Below are 16,416 nucleotides of genomic sequence, written 5' to 3'. Positions count from 1 at the left end.
CGCGCGCGATCGCGACGCCGCGCGGTCGCCGCGACGCGGCGCGTTCGCCGCCTCGATCGCCGCGCGCGCGCGTCGTCGCGCGCGTCGTCGTCGCGCCTCGTCGTCGTCGCGAACTCCCGTCGACTTTTTCGCCTTTTTCGCGGTCGGGAACGGCGCGAGATGTCGATCGCCGAGATGTGGACGTCGCGACGAGTCGTGACCCATCGATGTGTCATTCGGACATACGGATCGTGATCCGATTTATCTCGCGCGTCATCGCGATCGGACGCGCATTCGGACGCGCGAAAGCGCCGGACGGCGCGCGTCGGGATCGACGGTCGTTAGCGCCGTCGTCGGCCGCTAGGGTCCGCGCGCGCGCGCGGCGCGCACACGGCGACGCGCGCGAACGCGACGCGCGCGCGAACGGGGCGAATCGGCGAACGCGGACGAGGCGCGACGCCGCGTCGAACGCGTCGCGGCGTCGGGCGAACCGTCGAAGCGCGTCGGTCGGGAGACGGGCGATACGCGACGCGCGCGTTCGATTCGCATTCGGGACGCGCTGGAATCGTTCGCGAATCGCGGCGATGCGCGCGACGTGCGCGTGCGCGCGAACGAGCTCGGGCGCGCGCGCGACGTCGCTGAGTGGGAAGAATAACGCGCGAACGATCGGGGGTGGCGGGCGCGCGGGCGCGGCGGCGATGCGAACGCACGCGGCGTTCGAACGCACGCGCGTCGGGCGATCGACGTCGGCGCCGATCGCGCGCGCCCGTATGGGCAAACAGTTTGGGGGGGGTGGGTTATCCGCGACGCGCGCGCGCGCGTTTCGAGGACATCGAGACGACGTCGGCGGACGGGACGAGGGGTCGTCGTCGTGCGATGAAACGATGTACGACGATGGGTACGGCGCCGCGGTGGGGCGGCGGAAGCGGTCGACGGTTCGAGCGCGGGCGATTTTGCAGTCGCGAGAGACGAGCATGGACGGCGAGGACGACGTGTCCAACGAGACGAACGCGATGGATTCGCTCGATGGGGTGGATATGGACGCGCTCGCGGCGCAGGTGCGGTCGTTGTATTCCGAGGTGGAAAAGTTGGGGGATTCAGGAGCGAGCGCGGAGGAGTTGGCGTGGTTGGAGAGCTCGCTCATCGACGACGACGCGGCGAACGCGAGCGCGGATATTCCCGAGCGCGAAAAGCTCACGATGACGACGAAGAAAGCGTCCTCGACGAAGAAGACGTCGGCGAGGACGAAGAAATCTTCTATGACGACGATCAGACGCGTGTCACAGAGCGAAGATGAGAGCGCGCTGGACGAGACGGAGAACGGCGTCGTCACCGAAGGGTTGGCGGCGCGAAGCGCGCGCGCGCGCGCCGTCGCGCGTGGCGTGCGAAGTCGTCCGAAAAAGGCCTCGGTTTCGGTGATGGTGCAAACGCAATCCAAGGATCGCGTGCGCGGCGTCAACCTCGAGCCGAGAAAGATGTCCAAGCAGTTGACGCGCACGAGCAAGCGCCTGGCGACGGATTCCATGCGATCGTATCTCAAGGATATCGGTTCCGTCACGCTCTTAAACGCCGGTCAAGAGGTCGAACTCGCCAAGCGCATTCAAGATTTGATGCATTTGGAGAGCATTCGCGAAAACCTCGTCGAGGAGACGGGTCCTGGCGCCGAAGTCACCGACTACCAGTGGGCGTCGGCGGCGGGTTTAAACGTGCAGGCGCTCCATCAGCGTTTGCGCGACGGTAAGTCGGCGAAGAACGAGATGATTCAAGCCAACTTGCGCTTAGTGGTCTCCATCGCGAAGAAGTACGCCAACAGTAACATGAGCTTCCAGGATTTAATCCAAGAAGGGTGCGTCGGTTTGATTCGCGGGGCGGAGAAGTTTGATTTCCAACGCGGGTACAAGTTTAGTACGTACGCGCACTGGTGGATTCGCCAGGCGGTGACGCGTTCGATTAGCGACCAAAGTCGCACGATTCGCTTGCCCGTGCACTTGTTTGAAATCATCTCCCGCATCTCGAAGATGGAGCAAAAGTTTGCGTTGCATAACGGTCGCAACCCGACGACGGAGGAAATCGCCGCAGAGATGGATATGTCGGCGGAGAAGATTACTCAGATTAAAAAGGCTGCGCAAGCGCCCGTGTCGCTGGCTCAGACCATGGGTGGAGATAACAAAGGACGCACCGTCGAAGACACCCTCGTGGACGTCACCGCGGAGGGCCCAGAGAAGGTGAGCGGCAAGTCCCTGTTGAAGGAGGATTTGGAAAACGTACTGAACACGCTCAATCCGCGCGAGCGGGACGTGTTGCGACTTCGGTACGGATTAGATGACGGTCGCGTGAAGACCCTTGAAGAGATCGGGACGGTGTTCTCCGTCACTCGCGAGCGCATTCGACAAATCGAAGCCAAGGCTCTTCGAAAGTTGAAGCAACCGTCGAGGAATTCGATTTTGCAAGAGTACTTCGCCGACAGCGACGCGTCCTCGTTACCGAAGCCGCCGCCGATGAACCCGTAGATGCACGCATTGTTGATATGTCTTTAGAAAGGCCACAGCGAGCGCACTAATATTCTTTATAACAAACTACCAGTAATTGAAAAAACTTGAGCTCGTCGCCTCGTCAATAAATTTCCTCAAACGGCAACGACCCCGGTTCCATGATCCCCATCCCGCCCTTGAACAGCGCCACGAACCCGACCGCGGAAAGAACGATCAAAATCCCCACCCGCTTCACGATCGCCTCCACGCTCTCATCCGTGTCCGAGCTAATCTCCAAATCCCTCAACCCGCTCACGCTCGTCGCCGGCGTCGGCGCCGCGTTCGCCTTATCCCGCTCATACTGTTCCCTCTGCACCGTCCCGAACGACTTCCCCTCCCCCGCCGCAAACTTCTTCAACTGATTCTTCATCAGCGCCGACGACTCCATCCTCATCATCGTCGGATCCGCGATCGCCGTCTCGAAGTCCAGCCCGCACGCCTGCATCTCCCGCAGGTACATCTTCGCCGACTCCACGTCCCCGAACGCCGCGCTGCAGCACATCGCGCAGTAGCACAGCTCCCGTCGCGTCTCGAGGCTCATCCCATCCTCGCTCTCCAGCGCGCGCTCGAACGCCTTGAGCCCGTTCATGCGATCGCCCGCCTCGTACCGCGCGCGTCCGTCCCGAAGCGCGTCCGCCGCCGTCGACGTCGCCGTCACCGCGACGCGTCGCGCCGCGCGCGCCGGCGCGCGCGTCGCGCGCTTCGAGACGCGCGCGCCGCTTCTTCGCGCGCGCGCCGTCGTCGCCGTCGTCGCCGTCGCCGTCGCCATCGATCGTCGTCGCGGTGTGCGGGACGCCGGCGTCGACCCCGCGCACTGTTTGCCCACAGACGTCGTGGATAGGGCGATCCGCACACCGCGACGACGACGACATGCTCGCGCTGAACGCCGCCAGATGCCCCGCGCCCGTCGCGAGAGCGCGCGGCGCGCGCGCGACGCGCCGATCCACCGCGACGCGCGCGGTCGAGGTGCGCGCGACGACGCGAACGAACGCGACGGGGAGACGCGCGCGATCGGGACCGAACGCGGACGCGAACGAACGCGACGGACCGACGCGACGCGACGCGACGCGACGCGACGCGACGAACGAACGAAGCGATGACTGATGGATGGACGCGCGACGCAGACGAAGGCGGGCGCGACGGCCGTGGAGACGACGCGACGACGCGCGGCGGCGGCGACGAGCTCGGCGCTCGCGCTCGCGCTCGCGAACCCGGCGTTCGCGGGCGACTTGTTCGGACCGGAATACTCCGGCGCGGTCGCGGTCGGGACGACGATTATCGTCGTCGGCGTCGGCGCCATCAGCGCGTTGCTCCTGCCGTTCGTCACGGGGACGTTGAACCCGGTTCAAATGGCGGTGAACCTCGGCTTGATCGAGGGCGAAGTGAGCAACCTGCGCAAGTTTAAGATGAACGGCGACCCGATGGATCACGGCGGAAAGTTCGGGCACAAGTGGTACAAGACCGATGCGTACTGCAACGGTAAGTACATCGATTTCGCGGGCGTGAAGAAGACGGAGGAGACTGAGAAGAAGGCGGCGGCGGCCGGCAAGCGATAAACGCGCGAGACGCGAGACGCGCGTCGAGTCGAGCGCGACTCGACGCGCGACGACTTTTCGCGCACCATCCGCATGCCCAGTTTCGTTATCCATCACGCGAGCGATTCTGCAACACAAACACACGTAATCATGGATTTATCGCGTCTTTTCTTTTTCTCCGTCCCGCTCGTCGCCTCGTCGCCGCGCGCGGCGTCCCGCACACCTCGACGCCGGCGCGATGGTCGTCTCCGCGCGCGGTCCGTGCGCGCCGTCGACGTCCGCGTCCACGCTCGTCGCGCGTCCTCGTTCGCGGCTTCGCGGCGCCGTCGTCGCCATCGCGCGTCCCAATCGCCGCCGCGTCGTCGTCGCGCGCGCGTCGGCGTCGTCGTCGCGCCCGCCCGCGGACGCGCGCTACGACGTCATCGTCGTCGGCGCCGGACACGCCGGATGCGAAGCCGCCCTCGCGAGCGCGCGCGCGGGGGCGTCGACGCTGCTGCTGACGCTCAACCTCGACCGCGTGGCGTGGCAGCCGTGTAACCCAGCCGTCGGCGGACCGGCGAAGTCGCAGTTGGTGCACGAGATCGACGCCCTCGGAGGGGCGATGGGAATCATCAGCGATAAGACGTACCTACAAAAACGAGTGCTGAACGCGTCGCGAGGACCGGCGGTGTGGGCGCTGCGCGCGCAGACGGATAAATGGGAGTATTCGCGAGAGATGCGAACGACGCTCGAGGCGGAGCCGAATCTGAGCATACGGGAAGGGATGGTGACGGAATTGGTCCTAGGAACGAACGATGACGTGCGAGGGGTGCGAACGCACTTTGGTATGGAGTTTGAGGCGCCGTCGGTGGTGCTGACGACGGGGACGTTCATGGGTGGGCAAATTTGGGTCGGGCGAAAGACGCTCGCTGCTGGACGCGCGGGCGAGGCGCCGAGCGAAGGTTTGACGGAGTATTTACAAGAGATTGGGTTCGAGATCGATCGTTTGAAAACTGGCACTCCCGCGAGGGTGGATTCGCGGTCGATCGATTACACGAACTTGGAGGAACAACCCGGGGACGAGGACATGCGTTGGTTTTCCTTTGACGAGGATGCGCACGTCGTTCGCGAGCAAATGGCGTGTCACATGACGCGCACGACGGCGGCGACGCATAAACTGATTCAAGATAATTTATTAGAAACGCCTACGTACGGCGGATGGGTCGGGGCGAAAGGGCCGAGGTATTGCCCGTCGATCGAGGACAAAATTGTGCGCTTCGCCGACAAGGAGAGCCATCAAATTTTCCTCGAGCCCGAAGGTCGAACCGTGCCCGAGGTGTACGTGCAAGGCTTCAGCACGGGCTTACCCGAAACCTTGCAACTCGAGCTCTTGCGCACACTTCCTGGGTTGGAGAACTGCAAAATCCTGAGACCTGCGTACGCTGTAGAGTACGACTTTTTGCCCGCTTACCAGTGCAAACCGACGCTCGAGACGAAAAAGATTTCCGGTTTGTTTTTCTCCGGTCAAATCAACGGTACGACGGGTTACGAAGAAGCCGCGGCACAAGGTCTTCTCGCGGGCATCAACGCCGCGCAGTTGGCGAAGGGTGGTGCGAGCAACGGCGCGAAAGAACTCATCCTTCCTCGAGAAGGTTCGTACCTCGGCACCCTCGTCGACGACTTGTGCACAAAGGATTTACGAGAACCCTACCGCATGTTGACCTCAAGAAGCGAGTACAGGTTGGTGTTACGTTCCGATAACGCGGACATGCGCCTCACCCCGCTCGGCCGCGAGGTCGGTTTGATTTCAGATGCGCGCTGGGCCAAATTCGAGAAGAAGCGCGACGCGGTGGATAACGAGATGGCGCGCCTGCAAAGCACGCGCTTGAACGTCAAGGATGAGTTTTGTCAACGCGCGCTCGATGTCTCAGGCTCGGGTTCCCGTCAAAGTTACACTTTGGAGGAGCTCTTACGACGCCCGCAAGTCCCGTACTCCATGCTCGAAGAATTCGGCCAAGGCAACGTCGACGCCCCCCTCACGCGTTGGGAAGCCGAGGCTGTGGAGATCCGAGTCAAGTACTCCGGCTTCATCAAGCGCCAAGAGCTTCAAGTCGAGCGTGAATCGAGTAAGTTCGGCAAACCGATTCCCGACGACGTCGACTACGCATCCATCTCCACCCTCCGCATGGAGGCGCGCGAGAAGCTCGCGCGCGTCCGCCCCGCCACCATCGGCCAAGCCTCGCGCATCGGAGGCGTCACTCCCGCCGACGTCAGCTCACTCCTCGTCCATCTCGAGGTCCGTCGTCGCAACGCAGAGCGCGCGGAGTCTCCCAGCGCCTAGTCTCGCTTTGTATTACCCACGCGTTCGCCTCCCCGCGCCGTCGTCGCCGACGCCCGCATCCAACCTCAGCCATCCGTGCACTCACTAAACCCTCGGTGCGCTCGACGTCACTTCGCGACGACATGTACGCCACGATGGCCTCCCTCGCGCCCGTCCGCGCGCCCACCGCCGCGCCCAAGCGCCAACAAGGTACGTTCGCCATCTCCCGCCCGTCCGCGCGCGCGTCGCGCGTCGTTCGACGCCGCGCGCGCGCGCGAATCCCGACGCCGCGCTCGACCGCGGCGTAGGGCTTTTTCGCGCGCGCGCGATGCCCGACGACGACGCGACGCGACGCGCCTCGCGCGATGCGCCGACGCTCGACGACGAGAAAAAAATATTCGCGCGAATGCGCGTCGTTCGCGACGCTCGAGACGGTCGACTGACGACGCCGCGCGACGTAATCGTCGCTTCGAATGCGCAGCCGCGAAACCCTCGCCGGGACGACGATGCGGCGTGCAGACTCGCGGTCACAGCCTCGGGTCGCTCCCCCCGGAGCTCGGGGTCACGGCCGAGAAACTCGGACGTGACGTGTTTAACACGACGTATTACCCCAAGGGTGAGGACGCGGACGCGTCTCGTAAACCGTGGGTGGTGATCGACGCCGCCGGGTTGCGACTCGGACGCCTGAGCACGGTGGCGGCGACGTACCTGCGAGGCGGGAACTCTGGGTGCTACACCCCGGCGTTTAACATGGGCGTGAACGTGGTCGTGATTAATGCCGATAAGATTGTCGTGACTGGGAACAAGGCGAACCAAAAGTTGTACTACACGCTCGGCGTCAGAGGTAAGCCGGGGTCGATGAAGGAGGAGACGTACGCGAGCCTGCACGCGCGTCAACCGGCGCGAGTGATTGAAAAGGCGATTAAGGGTATGTTGCCGAAGAACCGCATGGGACGGGAGACGTTTACGCATTTGAAGGTGTACGCGGGCGCGGATCACCCGCACGCGGCGCAAAACCCGACGGATGTGACGGCGGACGTGAAGGCGGCTACGCACAAGGCGCACATGCTCGAGGAAGCGTAAATGTGTCGCGCGCGACCCCTGTAGAGATTGGTTAATTCTTCTTAGCGATATGCATTAGCGTGCAATAAATAATTCACAAATTCGTGATCGAATCGAACGTCGTGACCTCAAGCTCGCTCGCCTGGTATTAAATGTCGTCTAATTGCCGCGCCCCGCCGCCGCTCGAGCGTCGTCGCCACGCCCGCTCACCTCATGCTTGGCACGATGTCATCTATTTTGAGAATCATTCGAACGCACTCAGTCGCCAAGGAAAGCGCACTCGTTGATACTAACAAAGGTTGGAGCACATTCTCCTCCTTCATGTTGGAAATCGTTCCCTTGCGAACGTTGATGCCGTGGTGCACGTTGCCGGCGACGTGAGCGTTGCGCAACTCGGTGACGATTTCAATCGGGTTCAAACCAGCGTTTTCAGCCAATGTGTACGGAACCACCTCTAAAGCTTCAGCGAACGCCTTCACAGCGACGGCATCCATCCCGCTTAGCGTGCGCGCCCAATAGCCGAGCTTTTGGGACATTTCAACCTCGGGCGCTCCGCCGCCGACGATTAAAAATCGCTTTTGCACCAAGCAGCGAATGACGCACAGAGCGTCGTGAAGCGATCTGTCGGCTTCTTCGACGACGAGCTGATTACCACCGCGAACTATGACTGAAACAGTACGACCCATGTTCTCGACACCGGTGACTTGGACAACCTTGCCGTTTCCGCACTGCTTCTCGTTCACGAGTGCGGCGTGACCAAGCTTATCCGGCGTCATGTGATCGACGTGCGCCACCGGTTGACAGTGAAGCGTCTTACTGATGAATTCAATTTCTTCGCGCTCGATGTCACGAATGACTAAAATCTTCGCCTTGGCCAAGTAATGGAGCGCCAAATCCGACACCGCGTCGCGCAAGATTGACTTTTGCACCAAGAGAACGTTGCAACCGCTCGCCTTGATCTTCTTGATGATACCGATGATGTGGTTGCGCTCTTCGCGTAAAATTTTATCCATCTGCGTGTAATCACTTACGATGACGTTGTTCTCTAAGTCCGTCTTCGGCGGGGAGATGCAAAACTGTACCAAACCAATCTTCGCGTCCTCCACTCTCGTCGGTCCGCCCGCCGCCTTGCTCGGCTTTTGGTCGAAGACGATGCCGTCCACCAACTCGGTATCGTCCATCGTGCCCCCGACCTTTTTTACGATCTTCACGTCTCGCAAATCTACCATGTTCGGCCGCTCTTGGTCGAGCACTCTGAGCACGCAATCCACCGCAATCGGGCTCAACAAGCTCGAGTACTGCGCGACGACTTTTGACCCCAGACTCGTCGTCGCCGCCTGAATCAAACTTTCGCGATCATTCAAATCCACCGGATCGCTCATTCCCTCCAAAATTTCGCACGCCTTCTCACACGCCGTCGACATCGCGTCCGAAATCACCGTCGGATGCACGCCTCGTCCTAACAATCCGATACATTTATCCAACAGCGCCCCGCACAAAACCGCCACGCTCGTCGTCCCGTCCCCCGCCACGATGTCTTGCGATTTCGACAGCTCGACCAGCATCTTCGCCGCCGGATGCGTCACGTCCATCGTTTTCAATATCGTCGCTCCATCGTTCGATATCGTCACGTCGTTCTTCGCGTTCACCATCATCTTGTCCATGCCTCTCGGCCCGAGCGACGTTCGGATCGCGTCCGCGAGCTTCTTCGCCGCCGTCATGTTCGACACCCGCACGTCGTGTTTCAGCTTATTCTCCACGTACCGCTCCCCCGCCATCGTCGCCGTCATCTTTTCTCTCCCTCGCGTCCGTCGGTCGCGTCTTTCGCGTCGCGCGATCGAGTCAACGACGCGCGCTCGCCAAAGTCAGCGCCTCGGCGCCGTCGCCGTCGCCGATCGGTTTCCGTCGCCGCGTCGCCTCGTCGCGTCGTCGCGCGCGCGCCGCGCGTGAACCCTCGCCGCTCGCGCCGTCGCGCGTCCGTCGCCGTCGCGCGTCGTCGCTCGGCGCGTCGTCGCGAAGTGTCGCGGTCGTCGCCGTCGGATCGCGATCGCGCGCGCGATCGATCGACGACCCGCGTCGATCGACGTCGCGACGTCGATCGACGGCGCGAGGTTCGACGCGACGTCGATCGCGAGGTTCGCCGATGGGTCGCGCGCGGGCGCGTTCGCGCGCGTTCGCGCGCGGGAGTGCGCGTCGCGCGAGCGCGCGGGCGCGCGACGATGGACGCGGTGGACGCGTCGCGCGCGCGCGACGGCGACGACGCGCGCGACGGGCGCGCGAACGCGCGCGCGAGCGCGAATGCGAACGCGAAAGCGAATGCGACCGCGGGGACGTCGCGCACGGCGACGCGGAGCGCGTGCGCGTTCGTCGCGCGCGCGCAGGCGCTCGCGGCGGAACTGCTGCGATTGGGAGAGAACGCGCCGAGGGCGCTGTCGCGCGAGGACTCGAAGTTCGCGAGGGTGTTGTTTGATTACGAATACTTCGACGCGCGGGAACGCGCGGAGGACGCGGCGGCGAGGGATGGATCGACGTATGAACTCGACGAGGAGGTGCGCGGGAGCTATGGACACGTGTTTGAACGGTATTGGAACGCGTTCGACGCGGTCGTGCGGTGGCATCAGGATTTCGTGCGATTCGCGGAGGACGTGGCGGAGGGGACGTACGTGAGCGAGACGTGGGAAAAGATTCTGAGCGACGAGGACGGGAGGCAGTACGTGTGCGAAGCGATCGCGATGTTCGGGGTTATTTTGAAGATATTAGATGCAAAGTTTGATTGGCGGTTTCGCGAGCGCATGGTGGTGGCGTATTATCGCATGAGAGGGGCGAGCGAGGACATCGCGAACGCGGACGAAATCGTGACGCTCTGCGCGCGGACGGGATACGACGCCGCGCGGAAAACGCGACCGGAGGGGTACCCGGAGCTATATTTCGCGAGATTCGAAATGCCAGAGTGGCTTATATATATGGTGATCGGGCGATTGCGAACGGATGACGTGTATAATCACGCTCCGCACTACCCGAATCCGGATCATCGCTCCACCGCGCTCGCCGCGCAGGGAGGATTGTTGTACATTATATTGTATTGGGCGCCCAAGATCTTAAATAGAGGGACGTCGGCGATGAGAGAAATCGTAGACAGACACTACGCCGATAACTGGGTCGTCGCCTACGGCGCTGGGTTGACAGTGGATTTGTTGACGGAATGGGAACCGTACGAAGCGGCGTCGACGGCCATGCGTAACGCGGTGACGCCCAAGGCGGCGAGGGAATTGATCGATAACGCGTCAACGCGCGTCGGTGAATTGAAAACGGCGTTCAAAACATACCTCACCGAAGGTGTGCTCACCGAGGAATTCGTTTTGAGCAATGAAAAAGTGCTCATGAATGTCGTTCGCGACGCCAACGTCGTGGCGCGTTTCGTACTTCTACACAATTTGACCACCCACAAGTCAGTATCGTCCCTCGTTTCTTACATGCCGAGCAAAGAAAACATAATAGATTTGCTCTTAGATTGCGCCGAATTGGAGAACGAGTTGAAGAAGATTTATACCTCGCTCTTGAGCGGCAAGCACGAGCTGTGGGAAAAGTGCAAACACGAAGCCGGAGAACGAATGAAGGAGCTTAGCGCGTATTTCGGTGGTACCGCTGGATTGAGCAGGAACGCGAAAGACGAAAACTTGCGGCTGTGGTTTGCGAACTTGTCTGTCGAAGTCGAACGACTTTCGTACGACGATGCGGTGGCCGCCGGTAGAACCATTCAGGAGCTCGAGACCGCCTTGACGGAAGTCGAGCAATTTCATCAAATCGTCGACAACATCCACGCCAAGCAGTACTTGCTCGATTCCCGGGGATATTTGGGTAAGATGATGATGACTTCAAACGTCGCAGATTCCGCGCTGAACACGCTGACGATTGTGTCCGACGCGGCGTATGCGTGGCGAGTGCTCGATCCGTACACGGAACAGCTGCAACAACGCATTCGTAAAGATCCATTTGCGGTGCGAAAACTACGGTTCACATTTCTTAAGCTGAAAAGCATTTTGGAAATGCCGTTATTGCGCATTTCGCAAATGGAGTCGCCGGACATTTACAGCGTGAGTGAATATTATTCTTCCCAGCTCGTGAGTTACGTGCGAAGCGTTGTGGAAGTGGTGCCGATTAGTATGTTTGAGATTTTGAACGAAATCATCGGCGTTCAAACGAACGCGCTGAAGGAACTGCCGACCAAGCTCGAAAAAACCGCGCTGAGCGATTACGCGCAACCTGCTGAAAGAGCACAGCTTTCCAAGGCGACGTACGAAATCTCCATCTTTGCGCAAGGCATTTTAGCCATGGAGCGGACATTCATGGGGGTCATCGAACTCGACCCTAAGCAGTTGTTGGAGGAAGGCATACGCAAACAGCTCGTAAAACAAATCACAGAAACGTTTCACACAGCTCTCGTCTTTGGCGATGGCGCTAAAGACGCGCTAGGCTGGAATAATTTCGTGGCGGCTATGATGAAAACGAATCCATTTGAAGACCGTCTCAACTCGTTGGCGAATCGGATCGAAGGCTTCAGACGCTCGTTCGAGTACATTCAGGATTACGTGAATATTTATGGGTTGCAAGTGTGGCAAGAAGAGACCAACCGAGTGGTGAGCTATCACGTCGAACAAGAGTGCAATAGTTTCATCAAACGCAAGCAAGTCAATGATTGGGAGAGCGAATTTCAATCCGTGGCGATACCCATCCCAGATTACCCAGCGCTCGATGGAGAGTCAAAGAATTTCATGGGACGACTGTTGCGCGAACTGATGAGACAAACCGATCCCAAGACGACTCGATACGTCTCGCCACACAGCGGATGGTTCGACACTGAAGGCTCGGAAGTGGTAGGCATCCGAACATTTTCGCTGCTGACGTCTGCCGTCGGGAACGTGGGTTTGGCCGGTCTTGATCGTCTTCTGAGCTTCATGGTGACGCAAAAATTGCAGATGTGCATCGAATCGTACTCCGAACGCCTCAGAGGCGATCTTGGGGCGACGATTCGCGCGCTCGATAACGCGTTGCGACCGCTAGGCTCCGTTCCTGAAGGTTCGATTGAGGCGTACGAGCAAGCCATCAGGGCGTCATCTTCCGCGTGGGACGACATGCTCGCCGCCTTCGCAACGATTGGACAAGCGCAGTTGTTGCGTCGGCAGCTGAACGCCGAGCTCGTGGCAAACATTCGCATCGATTCGCACACGTTGAGTCGCGCGCTGGACACGGCGAACAAGGCGATTTTGACGGATATTCGATCGCACTACAAGTCTCCAGACACCGTGCCTTATCCCGACGAGGCCAACGCGATCGTGCCCAAGCTCAGCGCCTACCTCTCCGCGAGTGGCATGCAAAACCCACTGCGACAGATCTACTGCACCGTCGCCGCCGTGGACGACGACTGGGGATTGGCCGCGTTCGTCTTCACACTGACTCAGCTCGAGCTCTACCGCTTCGACGACGTCGCGTCGACGCTCGTCCCGATCAACCAGTCGGTGACGAAACTCGACGCACACGTCCTCATTCTCGCCGTCTCCACCACCCTACGCCAGTTCCACGCCGACCAAACGACGTCGTATCTCTCTCATCTCGGCGCGTTCGCGCGCGCCGAAATCTCGGCTCGACGACCGTCTTCGTCGTCGTCCCCCGACGTCTTCGCCCCCCGCGCTCGCGCCTCCATCGCCTGGGCGCGCGCCTTCGCCACCGCCCACGACGTCAACCTCACCGTCTTGGCCTCTTTCTTCCCTCCCTTCGTCTTCTCCCACGCTTTCGTCGCCTAGTCCCTCGCGCGCTTCGCCTCTTTTTAAACCACCCTCGCGTCGCGTCGACGATCTCTAAAATTTCTCTCCCATCGCGCCCGCGGTCGCTCACTTCCCGTCCGCCCTCGTCAGCTCCGCGCGCAGCTGTTTCGAGAAATCGTCGCGCACGTCGCCGTCGTCCCAATCCTCCTCCCACTGCGTCGCGTCCCTCGTCGTCGCGTTGTTTTGCGTTTCGTCCCACTTCTTCGCGGTAAACTCCTCGAACTCGTCGTCGCACTCGAGATCGACCGCCGCGTCTCGCGCGAGCGGCGGTTGCGGCGCGTTCGTCGCCATCGTCGCGCGCGCTCGCGCGGCGGATCCGACGCGCGGCGTCGCGTCGACGCGTCGCGAAGTGTCGCGAAGGCGCGCGGCGCGCGCCCGCATTCGTCGTCGCATGGCGCGATCGGACGCGCGCGACGCGTCGATCGCGCGCGCGAACGCCGAGGATGACGCCTCGGACGCGCTCGCGGCGACGAGGCGCGACGTCGCGGCGCGGGAGGGCGCGGACGCGGGCGATGACGAACGCGTCATCGGTCGGGCGTTGACTGGATTGCTCTCGAGCGACGACGACGACGACGCGCGCGGGCCGACGGCGGCGGCGATGGCGGCGATGGAGCGGGACATGCGCGCGCTGGCGAGCGGCGCGACGGTGGGGTGGCGAAGGCACGGGGAGTCGATCGGGAGGGCGGCGGCGCGCGCGGCGGGACGGTTGCGGCGCGGCGCGGCGGCGACGGAGCGAGACGAGGGGCGCGCGGAGGCGATGCGGCGGTGCTGGAGCGCGTTCGTGGAATTTGTGGTGCGCTGGGGGATGTCGAGCGAGGTTTGGGGGGTCGGCGCGCGCTCGGGGGTGTGCGAGGCGTTGACGCGGTTGGCGTGTCGACGAGACGACGAGGGCGACGGGGAGGACGGCGAGGGAACGTCGTACAAACCGCCGCACGCGAGAGAGAGCGATGAAAACATCGCGATGTGTGAGAAAGATGCGTGCGATTTGCGCGCGGGGGCGTGCGGCGCGCTCGGCGCGCTCGCGAGATTGAACGGGAAGGCTTTGCACGGCGCGTGGGCGACGATGTTGCCGACTTCGGAACATCAGTTGCGGGAGAAGAGCGTATCGACGAGTTTGGTGAAAGTGATCGCGTGTGATTCTAGCGCCAAGGTGCGCGGCGCGGCGGCAAACGCGACGATGGCGCTGTTTGAGGGACCGGCAAGTCGACAATACCTAGCCATCGCCGAACGACGAGAGGCGGCGACGAGCGCCGGCGCCAACGGCGCGGCGAGTTCGTCGTTAGCGCCGGGATTTGGCGCTCGCGTTCGCTCTTTTTCCGCGCTGAGTACAACTTTAGGAGATATGGTGATCATAACTCTTCGTGCACTTCTGACCGCGTTGTCACGCGAGAAGAACGCGCAGTGCGCGCGAGAGTTGTGCAAAGCCGTGGCGGCGCTGTGCGACGCCGTGCCGTTTGATCGATTCCCACGAGACCTTCTTCGAGAAACCGTGGACTCGATTCACGCTAAACTCGTGCATCTATCCGCAGAAACGCCAAGCGATCGATCGACGATACAGAGCGCGTTGTTCGGAGCGCTGGCATCCGCGCTCTCCGCGCGCGGCGCGACGCGGGCGCTCGACGAATACTTGAGCTCGGACTCGTCGTCATCCATGATTTACAGAATGATCTCGCACGCAAAAGGTGAGGTCGCAGGATCGCGTTGTGAAGCATTTAGCGTCCTGCGCGCACTCGTGGTGCATCACACTGGGGCCGCGACGCTGATAGGTGATGAATTACGCGAGTTATTCCCGAGCGCGGTGTGCGCCTCGGGCGCGGACGACCGCGTGTGTCAAGCCTCTGCAAGATTGCTCACGGATTATCTCGGCTCCGTGAGCGGTAGCGGACAAGTGCGCGACGACGATGAGGTTGATTTCGGAATGATCGCAAGTACTCCCGCACTTCCCAGTGAGGTTCTACGAGCGGCGTGGACGAATGCGATTGAATCACAGTTGCCAACGTGCGCTTTGCATAAATCTGCGCTCACTCGCGTTGCTGGTTTGAACGTACTGACTCGAGTGAATTCAAATGTTCTGACATGTTTTGGTTCAGATGTGCGAACGTTAGATTCGCTTCTATCGATGCCTCACTCGGTGCTTAGCGGTTCACATGAGTCGGTGCCCGCTGTTCGCGCCGCCGCCTGCCGAGCGCTCGGTTTCCTCATCTACCTACCATGCGTCAATCTCGAAGAGACCGCGGCGGCACTTCTCATCGCCGCTGAAGATGTTTCGAAGTCAGTGAAGATTCCAGCCATGTGGTCATTGGCTAACCTCTGCGCGGTGAACGCGACGAGGGAGAATCGGTTATGCGACGACACTGTCGCTTCGTTGGCAAAAGTTTTGATTGCGAGCGCGGCTGAGCAAGGAGACAAAGTACGCGCGAGCGCCACGCGAGGAATCGCGCATCTTATTGCCGCCTCGACTTTTGATACCTCACACGAATGGCTTCACAAAGCTGCGCAGAGTTTGGCGAGTTGTTTGACCACGGGAAACGCCAAGACGCAATGGAACGCCTGTCTGGGTGTCGCGGCGTTGCTACAGAACGACTCAGCGATGGATGTGGGCGCATACTGGGCCGACTTCATCGTGAGAATGCTGCTACTACTCGTAAGAGACGCAAAGAATTTCAAGATTCGTCTACACGCCGCCGCAGCGCTCGCGGTCGGCGCACGGCATGAGCGCCTGACCTTGGCGTACGTGGATTCTGTTTCGGTGCTGACGTTGAGCTTAGAGGCACTCGAGATTCAGAGCACTGCTTTCGAATCTCAAAGTGCAATGGATTTCAAGTATAAACCGGCGCTGATTTGCCAGTTGACGACGACACTGGTGAGCGTCCTCGCGGTTGCGCGAGTCGATGGGGCTATTGGTGACGCCCTTAAGAAGTCGCACGCCATCACGCTCTCGACGTATCAAAGCTTGCGAGATTACCTTGACGGAGGGAACAGCGATGCGCGCGTCGTCGCAAGTTTCAAAACAGCGGTGCCATTGGTGAACAAAGCCATATTTGACACATCCTTAAATAATATTGTCGCGAGTTTGCTCGCAACGCAACCTAGCTTGAGCGCACGAGCGCTCGCCGACGCGTTCGGCGCCTTAGCGTTTAGTTTTAGCCACCCATGATTAATTTGTACAAAACGTGTTGATGACATTT

The 16,416-nt window shown here is 61.0% G+C and overlaps 10 protein-coding genes across 10 annotated transcripts; 7 read left to right on the top strand and 3 right to left on the bottom strand.

Annotated features, from left to right (window-relative positions):
• Positions 1-953: 953 nt before the first annotated feature.
• On the top strand, positions 954-1,400 carry OSTLU_15682 (predicted protein; the record flags this gene model as incomplete). The annotated part of the gene is made up of 1 exon (XM_001418361.1): positions 954-1,400. A coding segment is annotated over one exon (447 nt), but the record flags the coding sequence as incomplete, so codon positions are not given.
• A 54-nt stretch (positions 1,401-1,454) lies between these two features.
• OSTLU_41331 (predicted protein) lies at positions 1,455-2,489 on the top strand (the record flags this gene model as incomplete). Its single annotated transcript, XM_001418360.1, has 1 exon — positions 1,455-2,489. One exon carries the CDS (start codon positions 1,455-1,457, stop codon positions 2,487-2,489), a length of 1,035 nt encoding a protein of 344 aa, XP_001418397.1.
• Positions 2,490-2,592: 103 nt separating this feature from the next.
• OSTLU_32039 (predicted protein) lies at positions 2,593-3,099 on the bottom strand (the record flags this gene model as incomplete). The annotated part of the gene is made up of 1 exon (XM_001418133.1): positions 2,593-3,099. One exon carries the CDS (start codon positions 3,097-3,099, stop codon positions 2,593-2,595), a length of 507 nt encoding a protein of 168 aa, XP_001418170.1.
• A 514-nt stretch (positions 3,100-3,613) lies between these two features.
• OSTLU_32038 (predicted protein) lies at positions 3,614-4,066 on the top strand (the record flags this gene model as incomplete). Its single annotated transcript, XM_001418359.1, has 1 exon — positions 3,614-4,066. One exon carries the CDS (start codon positions 3,614-3,616, stop codon positions 4,064-4,066), a length of 453 nt encoding a protein of 150 aa, XP_001418396.1.
• A 217-nt stretch (positions 4,067-4,283) lies between these two features.
• OSTLU_40972 (predicted protein) lies at positions 4,284-6,365 on the top strand (the record flags this gene model as incomplete). The annotated part of the gene is made up of 1 exon (XM_001418358.1): positions 4,284-6,365. One exon carries the CDS (start codon positions 4,284-4,286, stop codon positions 6,363-6,365), a length of 2,082 nt encoding a protein of 693 aa, XP_001418395.1.
• Positions 6,366-6,499: 134 nt separating this feature from the next.
• Positions 6,500-7,427, top strand: PRPL13 (Plastid ribosomal protein L13 large ribosomal subunit; the record flags this gene model as incomplete). Its single annotated transcript, XM_001418357.1, has 2 exons — positions 6,500-6,554; positions 6,826-7,427. The coding sequence occupies 2 exons, from the start codon at positions 6,500-6,502 to the stop codon at positions 7,425-7,427; spliced, it is 657 nt and encodes a 218-aa protein (XP_001418394.1).
• A 185-nt stretch (positions 7,428-7,612) lies between these two features.
• Positions 7,613-9,196, bottom strand: OSTLU_87451 (predicted protein; the record flags this gene model as incomplete). The annotated part of the gene is made up of 1 exon (XM_001418132.1): positions 7,613-9,196. The coding sequence occupies one exon, from the start codon at positions 9,194-9,196 to the stop codon at positions 7,613-7,615; it is 1,584 nt and encodes a 527-aa protein (XP_001418169.1).
• Positions 9,197-9,625: 429 nt separating this feature from the next.
• Positions 9,626-13,207, top strand: OSTLU_40850 (predicted protein; the record flags this gene model as incomplete). Its single annotated transcript, XM_001418356.1, has 1 exon — positions 9,626-13,207. One exon carries the CDS (start codon positions 9,626-9,628, stop codon positions 13,205-13,207), a length of 3,582 nt encoding a protein of 1,193 aa, XP_001418393.1.
• An 87-nt stretch (positions 13,208-13,294) lies between these two features.
• On the bottom strand, positions 13,295-13,519 carry OSTLU_32033 (predicted protein; the record flags this gene model as incomplete). Its single annotated transcript, XM_001418131.1, has 1 exon — positions 13,295-13,519. The coding sequence occupies one exon, from the start codon at positions 13,517-13,519 to the stop codon at positions 13,295-13,297; it is 225 nt and encodes a 74-aa protein (XP_001418168.1).
• Positions 13,520-13,826: 307 nt separating this feature from the next.
• On the top strand, positions 13,827-16,385 carry OSTLU_15675 (predicted protein; the record flags this gene model as incomplete). Its single annotated transcript, XM_001418355.1, has 1 exon — positions 13,827-16,385. The coding sequence occupies one exon, from the start codon at positions 13,827-13,829 to the stop codon at positions 16,383-16,385; it is 2,559 nt and encodes an 852-aa protein (XP_001418392.1).
• Between the last annotated feature and the right edge of the window lie 31 nt (positions 16,386-16,416).

Source organism: Ostreococcus lucimarinus, chromosome 6 (genome assembly GCF_000092065.1).
Source record: "Ostreococcus lucimarinus CCE9901 chromosome 6, complete sequence".
Lineage (NCBI taxonomy): Eukaryota > Viridiplantae > Chlorophyta > Mamiellophyceae > Mamiellales > Bathycoccaceae > Ostreococcus > Ostreococcus sp. 'lucimarinus'.
The sequence above is the reverse complement of the archived record's forward strand: the minus strand, read 5'-3'. Positions and strand labels throughout refer to the sequence as shown.